Source organism: Pseudorasbora parva, chromosome 5 (assembly GCF_024679245.1).
Source record: "Pseudorasbora parva isolate DD20220531a chromosome 5, ASM2467924v1, whole genome shotgun sequence".
In the NCBI taxonomy this organism is placed as follows: domain Eukaryota; kingdom Metazoa; phylum Chordata; class Actinopteri; order Cypriniformes; family Gobionidae; genus Pseudorasbora; species Pseudorasbora parva.
The window spans coordinates 45,425,233-45,443,017 of NC_090176.1; the positions used below are offsets into that span (position 1 = coordinate 45,425,233).

Consider the following 17,785-nt stretch of genomic DNA (forward strand, 5'->3'; position numbering starts at 1 on the left):
CTTTGAATTCTTGCACACAGAAACAATACAAGTCGAGACCATTAGGACTAAAAGTTTGCTACTAGGACTAAGGTATTTCCTACTAAAGCAAGGCAGTGTGAATATCATTAATATTGCAGACTGCACTGCGAATTCTGCTAAAGATAAGTGCCATCAAACCACCGTAGGAACATTCCCCAGGGACTTTGGGATGGTACTATGTGTGTTTCGAGTGCAGGAACCAGGATGTAAATTAAGTTCTGAGTACACATTTCACCCTTAGAAAGTCCCTACTCACGAGGTTGCAGTTTTCAGAGTTCAGCAATTTCCCGGGGTGAGACCATGATTGGATGAGTTCATGCAGCATTTTATTTCAACCGACCATTTCTAAAAATTGCGGTGCGTGCTGTAGGAGTTGTTTGCTATTCGAAATCAAAAGTTTAAATAAAAAATGTCTGATTGTCAGACAACGAAGTTCAGGCTTTATTAAGCTTATATGCGGAAGACGAAATCCAGTGGGAACTGGAAAGTTGCACACAGTCCTACGTCACTGGACTGATTTGTCTAATCTTCATGGTAATTTAGACTGCGATAGAAGCGCAGACAGCAACAGGTCTTGGGGAAAACAAGTTCCTGTTCTCACCTAGATTTCATGTGAGGCATATCTCAAACATTCCCAGTAGCAGACTAGCGAGAGTGGCCTTGGACTGCAACATGCCTAGTGCATTATGGGTGTTGAGCTTTTCCTGTCTATTTGGCAAAAGGGATGACAGCAGCCTTTTTTTCTCTAGTCAGGAAGCACCGATTCAATTTGCCCCCCACCTTTCTACTGTATAGGCAGCCAAGTTTTATTGAAAGCGAGCATTTTGCAGGCAGTCAAGTACCCCTTTAAGAGGTTGTAAAAACGGCATGAAAAAGCAGAAATTGTGTGATACAGCAGAGGGGGCTTTCCCAGCATCCTCTCTGTTTCCTTCCCAAACTGGCTCATTTCCAAGTCTCCTGCACTGTCAGACAAAGCCGTTTATCATTTGACTTCACAGGTCAGTGTCTTCATTAAAGTCACCACTTCAGTGGTGATAAAAGAGCGGCACACAGCGTGCAGACATAAGAGAGCTTAATGAAATGTTGTCCTCATTAATTTACGCAAAGCCGATGGGCACAGACAACAAAGAAGACTTTGTTTCCTTAATTAGTGCCTCATTCGTTCATCTCATTTCAGTTTTGCCGAATTTGCCCCATCTGCTCTGGTTAATTATGCCGAGGCCTGCCGTTTGCTCTCGCTTATTTTCCTGAAGAGTTATGGCAAATCTGGCTATTTTAAAAGAATTATGTTTGTTTTGATGCTTCAGGGTAAATGATAATTTGGCTTTTATGCTTGCAGAGTTCAGTTTTGCCGTTGTGTGTCTTGTTGGACATGACAGAGGTGCTGTTGAATGCAGTTGTGGTTGTTAATGGGGGCGCTACAGGGCTGCTGTCGACTTCCTGCTGACACCGTGACATTTACTCTAACTGATCTGTGAGCCTTGTAGCCTGTCAGCATGCTTTATCCCACCTGCTCTCTTCAAAGCCTTCTTCTAAGGAGCCAAATGTTAGATGCCTCCCATTGGTGGAACTGTGGGCGGGGCAATATGGGCAGCTAAAATATGATTGGTCCTTCCAGTGCCCCATTCATTGCTGAAGAGTTTTGTTTTATTTTGAACAAGATTTTAATGAGAAGATTTTAATGAATACTCATGATACTGTAAGATGTTAACAATGCAATCTTTGTGTTTTTAGAAGAAGATTATGCTTATAATCACACTTTTGTAAACTATAACCCGTTATCGTGAGCGTATAGAGAGAATCTGTTGAAGTACTTTGGAGAAACAGCCGCATAGAGTGAGTGAGTGATGCTGTGAAACAGGTTCATTTAATAATCTTTTAGTCAACAGTACGAGTGTCATCGAGTTGTCATCATTTTGTACAGATCTGTAATTTCCCTCAAATTCACTCTGGTTATGCCTAAACTTATATTTTCTGTTTTTCCAAAGTTACCAGCCATTCAGTATTTCCACTAGTCACAATTTTGACATCAATACCATAAAATAATAATAATAATAATAATTATATATATATATATAATTATTATATATATATATATATATATATATATATATATATATATATATATATATATATATATATATATATATATATATATATATATATATATATATATATATATATATATATATATATATATATGCTGTCCCTTTAAGAGCTGACACATGGGTCCATTGTACTGTTACACATGTGTTTTCTTTCTCAACTGTTTACTGAACACGTTTATGTGAATACTCGTTAAGACTGAAATTTTGACCTTAATTTTGTGTATTTGACTGTTTAAGCACAAAAAGCAGTGAAAAAGAACTTGATTTAGTATTGAGATGTGCCTCTATGTGCACACACTTTGGGCGTGAGTACAACATCTGTGGGAAGGAGTAAAATTATGCGCAATACTCGCAATCCCACGTCGGAAATTCAAGCCCTGTAACACCAACAATATTCAAATGAAACGAGTGAGGACAGGCGGGTTTGTGTGTCAGTTTGCTGTCGAAGAGATGAGAGATTAAGAAAACGCAGGTGGTATCATGTATCTGTTCTGGAGAAATTGAGAATTGGAAGTTTTTCAGATATTTCAGAATATGTATTGAAAAATCGTTATGTTTGACAACACTACATTTGCACTACGTTTATTTCATATGCCTTTTAAAAGACTACAATTAAAAAAATATATATATTATATTATATAATATATACATTTTTCAATTCTAGTCTTCTAGGCATCTGAAATAATATACATAAAATTCAACTTTCCAAAGTGGCTGGTAGGAGTGACTGCCTTACACGCCACTGCTGAAATCCTTCAATATTTGGCAACTTGTTACAAGGGCATAGCCATCTTGCAGTACTACAACCTGTGACGTCACTGGGATTGATTGGCGCCGTTGGATTAATGAAGATTATCATAGGTTCTATTCTGGTCTGATTTTTTTCTGCTTAAGCCGGGTTCACACTGTGCGATTTTGACATCTGAGACAAATGTTGAGACTCCTAAAAGATTCCTCTGATCCTAGGCCAAAATCTGAAGTCTTTGATCGTTAGTTTGACATGTTGACAAATTTGACCTCAGATGGAATTCCGACAGTGTCAGAAGAGTTAAGGCGCAGTCCTGCACTGTGACTTCTCCTACAACAGCCAACAAATAAAAAAACAATAGAGTCCCAGAATCCAGAAATGAGACAGCAAACCACCACTTGCAAAAAGTAAAAAAGCCTCTGCCACCCTGATGCCCTGTTCTTCATGGGTGATAACTCATCCAGAATTGCGGTGCACTGGGTGAGCGCTAATAGACGTGTCATTGTGGTTCAATCTCGGAGAACATAAAACATCTGGCCGTAACTGCTCAAACTCTTCAGAGCATGCCATTTGGCCTCAAGTTTGTTTCCCATACTTTCTCAAATGTATTTTAGCATCTGGAACATCTGTCTGGCACTTACTGTGTGGTTTCAAATGATCTCATCTGCAGGTTTTGTCGGAAGAAGAGAAGGGCTCCACAGCAGGACAGGAAGATGAGGAATGGGAGAAGGCCTTGTCTGTGGAGAGGTTTGGGGACATCATTACTGAGTCTGCCATCAATGGCGCAGACAAAATGGGCCGCAGCTACAATGAGAAAGACTTTGAATGTAAGTACTGTCTGATGTAAATGTGCTCTACATTTTAAATAGTCATGGACTTTGTAGCTTGTGTGCAAAAAATGCAAAGGAAAAACTTTTCCGTTTTTAGTACATTGTTGTTGTGTAGACATACCCTGAAAATGTTCTCAAAGTGTCAGAGAAAATTCCATGTTTACCTTCTAATACTGCAGAAGGTGTACAGAACATAGCAGCTCAGAAATACGGAGAAGACTTTTGGTAACACTTTATTTTAAGGTTCAGTTATTAACTATTAACTAGTTGCTTATTAGCATGCATATTACTAGGATATTGGCGGTTTATTAGTGCTTATAAAGCACACATTAATGCCTTATTCTGCATGACCTTATTCTACATCCCTTAATCCTACCCAATACCTAAACTTAAAGGTCCACTGAAATCAAAATTTAAGTTTTTTAGCTTTTAGTATGACTGTGTTAGCCTTAAAAGTCATGAATAAGCTTGTATGTTCCAAAACTATGACATAATTTGCATTTAGGAGATATAAGCATTCAAAATGTACAGTCTGCCACTTCCGTTAAAACGAATCTCAGATATTGGTGACAACATCCTAGACATCACTTTCTCGTCAAATCTTCTGTCCAATCAAAATGCTCTCTAGAATCTAAAGCCCGCTCCCTTCGCTGCAGCTGAAATCAGTCAGTTATTTCACACATTTACTAATTTCTACATGGTGAAAGGCACTTAGTGCACTATATATGTGATAGGAAACGATTCAGTGTAAATATGCTTTCATTTGAGGTGAATGAAGTCTGTTTTCACGTTAGTTTCACACACTGCCTCAGCGCACACACCCCAACAGCTCTGGTCTAAATTTAGACTACAGACACGAGAGCACAGCGCGGATCATATGCGTGAGTCGGTGCAGACAACAAACATATCAGACCCATTTTAATTCTTCACAGAATGCTGCATTTCAAAGCGATATGGAGATTATGATGGTAAAAAGTGTTAGAGGAAACTGGCTTTACCAAATAGAAAGGTCCACTCTTGCTCTCTAGTCAAACCATGGGTGTCGGAACCATTGTGTGTGGGTGGGACAAGACCCACCCACTTTTTAAGACCAATGATATTGGACCCACTCACTTTTATCGTCTCTAATTCAGCACGTCTGCTTACATTTACTACCCCTTAACCGAGAAACTTATTAAGAAACTTATTATTAAACACATGTTAAACGCTTTATTTCCCCTTTTCTAATATTTTCTATTTTTTATTGAAAATAAATACCTTTCCGATCTGATATGTGATGGGGAAAGGGAGTAGAGCGAGTGTGGCAAAAGGCGGATTCGAACATATGCTCGCGATATGCGTCCCCTACTCTATAGCCATGGTAAATAATTCAATGATTTCTGTCAATTTGTCTGGCCCAATCAATCGTTTAGTAAACGGTACTTTTTCTGTCTGGATACGGAGCATAAAAAACATGCAACTTGTTCATTATCATTATCTGTGAAACTGTTGATTTCTATGGCAGTTAAATGAATATAGCCTTTTTATTAGACTATTGGTATTGACTGGTTTGAGGTCTTTTTTGTTATAGGAAAGGGATATGGCTTAAAACGCACCATAATGCACGAAATCACATCTATGAAATCTTTTTTTTTCAGCAAAACTATTTCCCCACCAATCACATTTTTCTTAGCCGCTACTGACCCACCCACTTTTTATTTGCTTCCGACGCCCATGAGTCAAACTATATATGAACGAAACGCTATTGGCTTTTTCAAAAAAGGGGAGGAGCTGCTAACAGCTGGACCCGTTTCAGGGGAAATTAAGTCAACACATTGAATAATGCGGCGCGTTTCAAGGCAGTTCAGTGGGCCTTTAAATCCTACAAAAAAATCCCTTACTAACTATTAATAAGCAGTAAATTATGAGTTTTTTTTAGGCAAAAGTCTTGGTTAATAGTGAATATGTGTTCCCATGCTAAAGTGTAACCAGACTTTTTAACTGCTCTCTCACACTCCCTGGCCTCCTGTGGGACTGCATCTGTGCCAGTCGCTTTCCAGACCCTGATAAATCAGGGCCTATATTTCCTTCTACATGTGGCGACAGTAGTGGGAGGTGTAAACTTGCCTGTGATTCACAGCAGAGCCCAGAGGCACACTGAACACAGGAAAAAAATCACACAGTTACCTCTCCGTTAGGGATGTTAAATTATAATTAGAATATTCGTGGAATGTAAAATAAAAATCCACATTTGAAAAAACTTTTTTATTTTTATTTTATCAGTGGGGCATGAGATACGATGATGATGATGTAAAGGCCTGGGTATACGTTACTTTCTGCGCAGTTGAGCACATGAGCCTTTCAAAGTATACTCCTTCTATGTGTCTAGATCTAGATCTAGTAGACTTTGTCTAGTAGACGTTTGCGCAGACTGCATTTTTGTCGCGTTTTAATGGTTTTTTAAGCATATCTAATTGAACACACTATATATAATATAGAATAAAGAAATATAGAAGCTCAATGTGGAGAAGATCTTGGCTACGTCAAAACCGTAACACACAGAACACATTTTCTTCGCTGTTTTCTCATTTTTTAAAATGGAAACATGCACTAGATGGATCTTATTGTGCACGATTCATCAGTGTTCCAAAGAGAAAAAAAACTGTTTGTCTTTGTGATTGTTCATTGAAACATGCTGTGCTTCTTAAGTGACTTTCCTTTTCGGATGATGTCACAAATCCTTCATACTTTTCAACCCCTCCAATCTTACATTCTGATATGTAATTCCCAAGTTCTAAAAAGGTATCTAGAAGACTCACACTTCTATCGGTATTCAATTGGTCGACAAACAGATAAGGATATTATGGCACCTTACGTATCTGTGACTTTTTAAAAGACCTTATCATTGCTTATTACATGGTTCTCTGGAATACTTGATTCTGATTGGCGTTTTGATCAATGGTGGTATTCTGTGGTCAAATGTGTTTGTATAGTGACAATAAACTGAATCATTGACCTGTGTTAGTCTCTTGTATCTGTCTTCAGTCCCTTTCTTTTGCATCTGTTATCCTCCCTTAAGCTATTATGAGGACATGTATGCAAGGTTAGATAGGAAAGAAGGTGAGAGGGATGTGTATTGGTTGGCGAGGCAGAGGGAAAGAGATGGAAAGAATGTGCAGCAGGTTAGAGTGATTAAAGATAGAGATGGAAATGTTTTGACAGGAGGGTGAGGAAAGATGGAAGGAGTACTTTGAGGAACTGATTAATGACGAAAATGACAGGGAGAGAAGAGTTGTAGATGCAAATATTGTTGACCAGGAAGTAGAAAGTATTAGCAAGGGTGAAGTTAGGAGAGCTTTGAAGAGGATGAAGAGAGGAAAGGCAGTTGGTCCAGATGACATACCAGTGGAGGTATGGAAGTTTCTAGGAGAAATGGCAGTAGAGTTTTTAACCAGGTTGTTCAACAAGGTTTTAGAGAGTGAGAGGATGCCTGAGGAATGGAGGAGAAGTGTTTTGGTGCCGATTTTTAAGAACAAGGGAGATGTGTAGATTTGTGGAAACTACAGAGGTATTAAGCTGATGAGCCATACAATGAAGTTGTGGGAACGAGTAGTTGAAGCAAGACTAAGGGGAGAAGTGGACATATGTGAGCAGCAGTATGGTTTCATGCCAAGAAAGAGCACTACAGATGCATTATTTGCCTTGAGAATGTTGATGGAGAAGTACAGAGAGGGTCAGAAAGAGCTGCATTGTGTCTTTGTAGATTTAGAGAAAGCATATGACAGAGTGCAAACAGAGGAGCTGTGGAATTGTATGAGGAGGTTTGGAGTGGCGGAGAAGTATGTTACAGTGGTCCAGGATATGTATGAGAGCAGTAGGACAGTGGTAAGGTGGGCCGTAGGTGAGAGAGAGGACTTCAATGTGAAGGTGGGACTTCATCAAGGATCGGCTCTGAGCCCCTTCTTGTTTGCGGTTGTGATGGACAGGCTGACAGATGAGGTCAGACAGGAATCTCTATGGACTATGATGTTTGCGGACGACATTGTGATCTGCAGTGAGAGCAGGGAGCAGGTGGAGGAACGTCTAGAGAGGTGGAGGTTTGCTCTGGAGAGAAGAGGAATGAAGGTAAGTCGCAGCAAGACAGAATACATGTGTGTGTGTGTGTGTGTGTGTGTGTGTGTGTGTGTGTGTGTGTGTGTGTGTGTGTGTGTGTGTGTGTGTGTGTGTGTGTGTGTGTGTGTGTGTGTGTGTGTGTGTGTGTGTGTGAATGAGAGAGAACCAAGTGGAACAGTGAGGTTACTGGGAGAAGAGGTAAAGAAGGTGCATGCAGATGATTCGCCGTGGCGACCCCTGAACGGAACAGCCGAAAGAAGAAGATCATCCCTTAAGCTCTCTCTCTCTCTCTCTCTCTCTCTCTCTCTCTCTCTCTCTCTCTCTCTCTCTCTCTCTCTCTCTCTCTCTCTCTCTCTCTCTCTCTCTCTCTCTCTCTCTCTCTCTCTCTGCACAGATCACCGACACACCTTCCACCACACCCACCACCCCCTGTCCACCCACCTCCCCCCTCAACGTTTTCGCAAAAGGGTTCTCAGTATGGACCGCAGACGAAAGAAGAAGAGGAAGAAAAAGAAGACGTCCATGCCCCCGTCAGATGTCACGCCCACTATTCATGAGGTGGATGAGGAGGAGGCGGAGTCTGAGACGGAGGGCCAGTGCCAAGCAGCGACGCCTACTGAGCCATCCGAAGAGCTGCCACAGGTAACGTGAAGTTACAGTACCATTACTTTTGTGGGATAAAGGGGGGGGTGAAATGCTGTTTCAGGCATACTGAGCTTTTTACACTGTTAAAGACTTGGATTCCCATCCTAAACATAGACAAAGTTTCAAAAACTAATGTTGGAAGTTTGATAGAGTATTTCTGTGTCAAAAATACTCCTTACGATTTCTCACAAGTTTCGGAGAGTTTTTTTCGAGTAGGGCTCGGCTTGACGTTAATGAGAGCGGAAGGTGCTTGTATGGGCTGTACGGGCTCTTCTCCCGGTAATGTGCGCGTTCGCGTGCGCGTGACTAGAGCGAGAGAGGAAATGCACGCCCATAAACACTCCGCGCCGCGCTCCACTTTATTCCTACGGGTGACATCAAGCGACTTCAACGCTTCAGCACAGCATTCCGGGAAGGCAGCGCTGCATTTGAATCGATTTGAACACAGAAATGACCGGAAGCTTCACAACATCGCTTCAGTCGCGTCGCAAAGTGGATTTCCACGGTCACTGCTGTCATAGGACTTCACCAAATCATACCATACCATATCAGTGTGTTTTTGACAGAGCGGTCCCAGCGATAAAGGTTCGGTCCTGCTTTGAAAGCAGCCGGTGAGTAAAACTGCTTCAAATGTCTGTGCTGTTGGCTATCGTCGCGTGAGTAAACATCAGTAAACGACATGATCGCGTGCTTCGTCATTCAAATGCGCTAACGGTTACTCCATTGTTGTTCGATGCATAACGATACACTAGTCTGACGTGCAAAACCGTTTTGCTTGCTACTGCTAAGGTTTAGTCACATACAATAGTCCATAAACCGAATCATGTCCTCATAAACTGCGAGTAAACACACACAAATGTTGACAGTCCACTAAATACAGTACATACCACAGAGACGGACGTCCTGCTGTTGCTGTTTCTCCTGTTCAATTTATTTCAGCCTCAGATTTGATTCTGGATCATATATCTATTAGCTGAGATCGATAGCCATGGGTTTCTCCACGCTTGAGGACGTCACCGCTTTGTTCGCGCTCGTCATTCTTTAGCTCCGCCCACACGATACGCCTCCAGGCGCTCGTTTTTTTCCGGAAAGACTCGGTACAGCCCATATTTCTTTTATAAATATAATAAAACTAAAGACTTTTTGGAGATATGAAGGATGCAATACTACTCTATAGGTACTCAAGATTGACATGAGATTGACTGAAACTGAGTGTTTCACCCCCCCTTTAAAGTATGTATACATGATTCTTAGTACTTATACCTGGATGACCTGAGTGGTATACTGTATGAAACAATGCAATGCACTAGATCTTCCCTTTTTAGTGTGAAATATGAAATGGAAATAATGTCTCTTTCTTGACCCCTGCGATTGGACCATCAGAAGTTGACATTTTTTAAAGGGGTCAACAATTTTTTTTTTTTTTTTTGGTAATCGATTAATTTGTTGATTAGTTCTGTGATTAATCAAAAACAAATTGGCTAATATTAAAAACAATATATATATATATTTTTTCTTCTTTAAAAAAATAAAATAAATTCTAATTACACATTCTTGCCGATTCTTGTCATCCAAACTAATTTGAAGGCATCATCCAAACTAATTTGAAGGCAATTAAAACAAAAAGTTAATGTATCTACAAAGGCTATATGCTATAAAAAGTATGTGGAAAAAGGTGGTTAAAATTAAATTTAAAAAAAAATGCTTTATTATGTAGTATTTTAGTCTTGTTCCAGTCCAAATATCAAAAATGTCTTAAATAAAAATAATTTTTATTTCTTTAAAAAATAATGTATGGACTAAAGTTAGATAAGTCCATACATACCATTCTCATCTTCGTGCATCCCATAACTCAGTCTGACGCACTCACTGCTCACCTAGCCTGCTTCACTATGAGGATGGTAAATGGACTGCATTTATATAGCGCTTTCAAAAGACCTTATGGCCATCCAAAGTGCTTTACATATTGCCTCACATTCACCCATTTATACACTGACGGCGGCGTCTTCAATGCAAGGCGCCATCCATCTCGTCAGGAGCAGTTGGGGTTAGGTGTCTTGCTCATGGACACCTCGACAGGTGGAGCCGGGGATTGAACCACCAACATTTCGGTTTAAAGACAATCTACATGAACCACTGAGCCACAGCCGCCTGATGACTAACAGAAACAAGATTTTTTTTTTCTGGCAGATTCTTTCCCATTAGCAGATCACTTAAATCTGCTTAATTAAAATCAAAATCACTTAATTAAAAATATTATAAAAAAAAACAAAAGCATAGGCTAAATGTATAAATGTTTAAACTTACATTTAATATATACAAGAAACATGTTGTATATGTTTGTATACGTTAGTCAGAATTATTGCACTTTTTAGCAGAATGCAAAAATAACCACCCGGACAGCGCTCACCAAATTAAGTAAACGACATACATATATTATAATGAGGTCATGTGACAACAACGTAGAGTACTTTTGCTTGAAGAGTTTTTCAGTGCAATCAGTTGCACACACTGTTACAAAGTACTATGCTGTATACATATGATATGTTGGGATAAATGTGTGAGAGATGCTGTGATCCTACAGCTCAGTTTGGGAAGTGAGGAAGACCTGGCGGCAGACCTCTCTCTCACCGGCTTTCATATGGAGAACGAGAGACCCCCGAGCAGTGAGGAGACCCCACCCACCCCCGCCGGAATGGAGGAGCAGCAGGAAGCACAAGAACGACCAGATGGAGAAGAAAAGGAAGAGATTTCCAACAGGTATTTCAATGATAAATGAGGATAGACCTAAAGAACAGAGAACACTTATGAGTCGTTTAAAAAAATAGTTGAAATGCAGTCATCATTTACTCACCCTCCTGCCATTCCACACTCGTTTGAGATGTGCAACCATCAATTTTATTCAAAGCTATGTCAGAAATAATCATTGTGAGAAATCAATTGCATGCATATTATTTAGATCAGAGCTTCATATGCAGAAAAATGCCCAATACATTCAAAACATTAATGCAAATTCACTCCATTTGAATGCAGTTACTTTTAAACGGGCCTTCAATGGAAAGTGCATCATGCAACTTTTATCATACAATGTGATACTCTGAAAATGAGAGGACTGCTTGAGAGTGAGCTGGAAAGGTTGTATTTTATTGCCCTCTGCTGGCTAACCGGCTTCTTGCAGCATATATATGCATATTTGGTTGAGGAAATACAAATAAAACATCATTAGGCATGTATTTATAGCATGGCCTGCCTTATTTCATTATTTTTTATCATCATTGCTTTGAATAATGAACCTTTTGATTGTACATTTGTCAGAACCTCTGACTTTAATTACATAAATCAAAATGCTCCAACATGATGCACACTGGTGCTTTAGTGAGTTTAATCGAACTTGGGTCATTTTGTGATGGATATTAAAAAAATGTTGTACTCATTTCATTTGGTGTATAATTTATGAACAACACACTGACTGGGATATATGGCCAGCATTAAGTCATTACAGATTTAGTGGCGCTTTTGTTTGTTTGCTTTTTTGTTAAATTGACATATTAATCATGCTGCAGTTCATTCTCAGTTTGACACATTTATAGTTGATGATACAGCTGTTGATGCAGCTTTGATTTTTAAACTGTGTAATGACTGTATTTACCCTTAAATCTAAAGCTAGATTCAAGGAATGACAAACATCAACCAAATATTTTTCTTTAGTTTTAGTTTTAATTAATTGTAATTCTTTTAGGCATTTATGTTGAATGGTTTACCCATGGGCGAACAGATGGGCCAAAGTGGATTTGCTATTTAAACAATTAACGTGGCACTGGATGTGAAAATTATAACTAGAAAAAAACACTTACGTCGCGCTTGCCGCCACATTACTCCGTGTGTATGATAGGGCCCTTAGTTTTTAAGGCAGTGTTAAAATGTAGATGTCTTTTACAGGTTTAGTCCTTCTCCAGAACCTTCTGGTATGACAACACGAGGCTGGTTTCGCAGGAAGCCCGTCCACCGGCTGGCTGGAGCCCAGCGAACCAGCTACGACCTACGAGAACGCATCTGCATAGGCAGCATGACAGCCATGGAGACTGCGGTCTACCAGAAAGTACCTACAGACGAAGCAGAGGCGCAGATGCTTGCCAGCGCTGACCTGGATGACATGAAAAGTAAGCAAAGTAAAAGATGATAAAGAACATCTCAATTTTACCTGCGATTAGTTTTTGACATTTCTACAAATATCAGATATTATCACTAGAATATTTTGTATAGGCTACACATTTTCATATTTATTCATAATTTTCTTTTTCTTTTTTCAAATAAATAAATTAGTGGTCACTATTTTGTACCTGTCCTCAGAATCAGTATAATTAAATATAAACAATAAATCATGATTTGTATACACATTATCTTTATTTCTCATTTGTCCATTCAGAATTTGCAGGATGCAAATTAATTCCTATCACAAAATCGGGCCCATCAAAATTGCATTTTCTTTTTGCATTTATTATTATTATTATTTTTTTTACACGTCTTTAAGTAAAAATAAGATATATTTAAAGGGATAGTTCACTTTAAAATGAAAATTCTGTCATCCTTTACTCACCGTCAAGTTGTTTCAAACCTGTATGAATTTCTTTCTTCAGCTGAACACAAAGGGAAGATTTTTTGAAGAATGTCAGTAACATAACAGTTAACTGGAGCCACTGACTTCCATAGTATTTTTTTTCCTACTATGGAAATCAATGGCTCCAGTTAACTGGTGGATCCCTCATCCACTCGTGATTAATTGGAATGTTATTTTTTATTATTTGCCCGCCCGATCGGTGGATATAACCACATGGTTTTTAATATAATAATAATAATAATAATAATAATAATAATAATAATAATAATAATAATGGTTTTTATACCGTACAAACTGTACATTCTCTCCCCCTACACTGCCCCTTCCCCTAAACCTACCCATCACATGAAACATTCTGCATCTTTACATTTTCAAAAAACCTAATTTAGTATGTTTATGAATCCATATACATTGTGGGGACCTCTGGCTGGCCCCCACAGTGTAGGAGGTATCAGGTTTTACTATCCATATGGGGACATTTGGTCGCCACAATGTAATATAAACAAACACACATACAAACACACATTCTGCATTTTTACTTTCTCAAAAAAAAAAAACCCTCATCCAGTTGATGTATAAGCCTTTTGAAAAGTGGGGATCGCTGACTGGTCCCCACAATGTAGATCTCAGGTTTTACTATCCTTTTGGGCACATTTGGTCCCCACAATGTAATATAAACAAGGACACACACACACACACACACACACACACACACACACACACACACACACACACACACACACACACACACACACACACACACACACACACACACACACACACACACACACACACACACACACACACACACACACACACACACACACACACACACACACACACATACACACACACACACACACAATAAACACATAGCCCCGGGATGTTGGGCTTTACGAGCCCTGGCCCGTAATGATACATGTCTGAGCCTGATCCTGAATAGCAGCACAATAAACCAACAACACCCTTTAACAAAGGATTCTCCAGCCTGTGACAGCAAGCATAGTTATGTTCAGTTAGACACGTACACAAAATCAAAATATATCAAACAATCTGTAACATATAAATGCATTGCTATCACATGTAAAAAAATGTTTTTACTCACATTAGTGTGTTGCTTCATTCATTCATGTAATCTCATTCTGTCTGAAATCCAGTGTTACGGACTCCGTGGTGAAATGAAGGAACGAACACGCAACATCTTCTCCACGTGATCTAGATATTCATTAAAAATAAAGTTCTTCCATGCGTTCATAATATCGGAATCCGAATGAAGCTTATGTGGCATGTTTACTGCTTAGAAGTTTGATCCGGTTTAGCTCACATAGGCCTATGTTATTTATCTATAACATGTCATGCACAAATCGGTGGTAGATGCTACGGAATCAGGCGTTGGTCTTCTTTGGTTAAGGCTGCTTAATTATAAATACAACTGATACAAATTCAGATAAAGTATACACACTCTCAAAACAAGTCTTAATATCATATGCAGTTCTTCTTCTTAAGTAAACTTGCTTTGTTGTTAGGATTTTTTGACAATTTAAAAATGAGCCAAACATTCCAAACTTTCTTTTTTTTCAGTCCTGTAACCTTTTGTCCCATCTCTCAAGAATCAGTGCACTTGCTGATTTAAGTTTTCAGCATGTGTAGCCATGAAGATTAAAATAAGGATTAAAGCAGACATCTTGCATGTTGTTGCGGTCGTTCGATCTTAATTGAAATCAGTGCAGTAACTCAAACAAAATTAGATAGGCGTGTTTGATTTCATGTGTCATTGAAGCCACACCAACGACCGAGTCACAGGCCGGTGGTTTAACTTGCTCTTGACAAGCCAAAACCCGTAGTCCCTCCAAATGCTCATTAAAACCTCACTCTAGAGGAGGGGAGTGATGACAGGGAGTGTTTGTATAGCGGACTTAGAGGTTCGCATTGGCAAGCTTTCTGGTAAGTTTTGGGGCGCTGGAGTATTCGTGTCCATACTCATAAATGTGTTTTGGTGGAAAGCAAAGGAGCAGGATCATTGGCTGGCCATGGTCAGCACTTGGCCTGTCCTCTCCTCCCTTTCCCGCGGTTGTAAACAAGACTTCGAGATGTTCAGATGTGGTCAGGGTCACTGGATCTACGCCATGCACCAGAGTGCTTCCCGTTGTTTTTACATTAATGATTATCCTTAATAAAGTAAGCTCAACTGATTACAGGGTATGACAGTCCAAGAATACTACTACTCCTTAAAAACCCGTGCACAAGTGTAATTGGCACTTTCCACAAATAGAATGTCCCATTAGTTCTTCTTTTTAAGTATTATAAAGATGAATCCCATGTTTTGTTTTGTTTTTTTGGTTGGGAGAAATGTTAAATAAACTGTTATTTAAGATAAAATCAGCATAAAATGAAGACTAGGTAAAAAATGTCTTTTGATACATTCTAAAAAAATGCTGGGTTGTTTTTGGGTGAAATATGGACAAACCCAGCTGTTGGTTTAAGTTTTCTCAGCATTTTTCAACCCATTTATCAAAGTTATTTTAAGAAAAAAAAAGAAAGTTCTTCAATAGCTAATAACCCCCCAAAAATTTGACCTAGCTAGCATATATATATATATATATATATATATATATATATATATATATATATATATATATATATATATATATATATATATATATATATATATATATATATGCTAACTAGGTCAAATATTTAGTTTGACCTGTGGACTGTGGATCAGTCTATCAGGTTACTCTTTTAAAAAACTATATTTGGCATCCTATTTGTGGAACGTGCAAATTAATATTATATTTCATTACAGTGTTTTTGTCTCTGGGAACTTCACCGAAGTGTTTGTGAGGATGTCTGAAGATGTGCTGCACATAGCTATGTTTTCTTAGAAGCAGCATTGTAAAGTTCTTCCTGACGCGAGGGAAGTCTTTGGGGTTAATTGGGCTCCCATGCTCCTGTTGGCCTCCCAGCTGTTCCTCTGTGTGTCATGTGGTGATTTTTCAAGCTATGGGAATGGCTAGACACACTCTCTTTTATTGAGCCAGATGATTTTCACAAAGCCTAAGTTTAGTGCATTGTTCATCTTAAATATAAAGTTCTATCCAAGTTTTTCTTATGGTGGTGCTTACCCTGTGCATGATGTTGCGTGGTGAATGAAATGTTCTTGTGATTTTCAGCTATCTTGCTATATGAAATGTACTGAATTTATCACTTTTAACTAATATACTGTATATTAGTGCTGTCTTCTTCTTCTTTTGTCTTTCGGCTGTTCCCTTCAGGGGTCACCACAGCGAATCATCTGCCTCCATCCAGTCCTATCCTCTGTATCATCTTCTCTCAGACCGACTACCTTCATGTCCTCCTTCACTATATCCATAAACCTCCTCTTTGGTCTTCCTCTCGACCTCCTGCCTGGCAGCTCTAACCTCAGCATCCTTTTTCCGATATATTCACTCTCCCTCCTCTGAACATGTCCAAACCATCTCAACCTTGCCTTTCTAACTTCGTCTCCAAAACATCTCACATGTGCTGTTCCTCTGATGTACTCATTCCTGATCCTATCCATCCTCATCACTCCCAAAGAGAACCTCAACATCTTCAGCTTTGTTACCTCTAGCTCTTTCTCCTGTCTTTTCCTCAGTGTAACTGTCTCCAAACCATTATTAGTGCTGTCAATCGATAAAACAAATTATCTAATGTTTTTTCTGTAATATATCACAATTAATCGTGATTAAAAACATAGGAGTTTTTAATATAGTCCATTTTTTATAATTTCATACTAATTAATGTAGAAACAACTTAAAGACAGCATATTTTAGATATTTGTTTAATGGCATCTTTTTTATGAATGAAGTATGAATGGCCTCATTTGTATCACTAATACTAATACTGATACTTATGTCTCTAATCATAAGCATTTACCTTTACAGTACAACTGAAAGCCACCAATTTTCAACATTTATTATGCTTCACACACAAAAAAACTACTTTTAATTTAAGTAACCTTAAAACAATCTTTGCATAAACACTTCATACAGAAATAAACGTCTCGGTTACGTATGTAACCCTAGTTCCCTGAGGGAACGAGACGCTGCGTCGAAACGCTGTGAGAACGCCTCTGTTTAAATGCGTCGTGAAGCGCCTGTAGAACCATTCCATCGGAAAAAAGATCGATCGTCGGCGTGATGACGTCATCGACCGGAAGCTATAAAACGTCCGTGAAAACAAACAGGAACTAACTTCTGATAAAGCCTGAAGTAAGTGATCACGGACACGCCGGGAGTATGGCAAAGCGACGCAGCGTCTCGTTCCCTCAGGGAACTAGGGTTACATACGTAACCGAGACGTTCCCTTTCGGGGAACTCGAGCTGCGTCGAAACGCTGTGAGAACGCTTATACCCACATCGCCATAGGACCAAGTGTCTCGTATGTGTGAAGCCGAAGCGCACACGGTTACGAGAGTACCTGTGCCCCTACAGTAGATGCCAGGTCTAGTTCGTAGAACCTGACAAAGGTAGAAGGAGACGACCAACCGGCCGCGTTACAGATATCATGGAGGGAAGCCCCCGACAAAAGTGCTTTAGAAGCAGCCATACCCCTGGTTGAGTGCGCCCGGACAGCCAGTGGAGACGGCTGCCCGGTAGCTTCATAAGCAAGTGAGATGGCCTCGACCACCCACTTGCTCATCCTCTGCTTGGATACTGGGGCCCCCTTCTTAGGGGGTCCA

At 39.4% G+C, this 17,785-nt stretch overlaps 1 protein-coding gene across 3 annotated transcripts in view; it reads left to right on the forward strand.

The window, feature by feature from the left end:
• The window catches only part of slc4a3 (solute carrier family 4 member 3), a 379,295-nt gene that overhangs the window by 38,185 nt on the left and 323,325 nt on the right, over window positions 1-17,785 (forward strand). For all 3 annotated transcript variants that reach the window (XM_067444496.1, XM_067444495.1, XM_067444497.1), the window contains exons 3-6: window positions 3,548-3,704; window positions 8,194-8,441; window positions 11,029-11,204; window positions 12,384-12,604. In XM_067444496.1, the coding sequence (XP_067300597.1) occupies window positions 3,548-3,704; window positions 8,194-8,441; window positions 11,029-11,204; window positions 12,384-12,604 (802 nt within the window). The remainder of the gene's footprint in view (window positions 1-3,547; window positions 3,705-8,193; window positions 8,442-11,028; window positions 11,205-12,383; window positions 12,605-17,785) is intronic.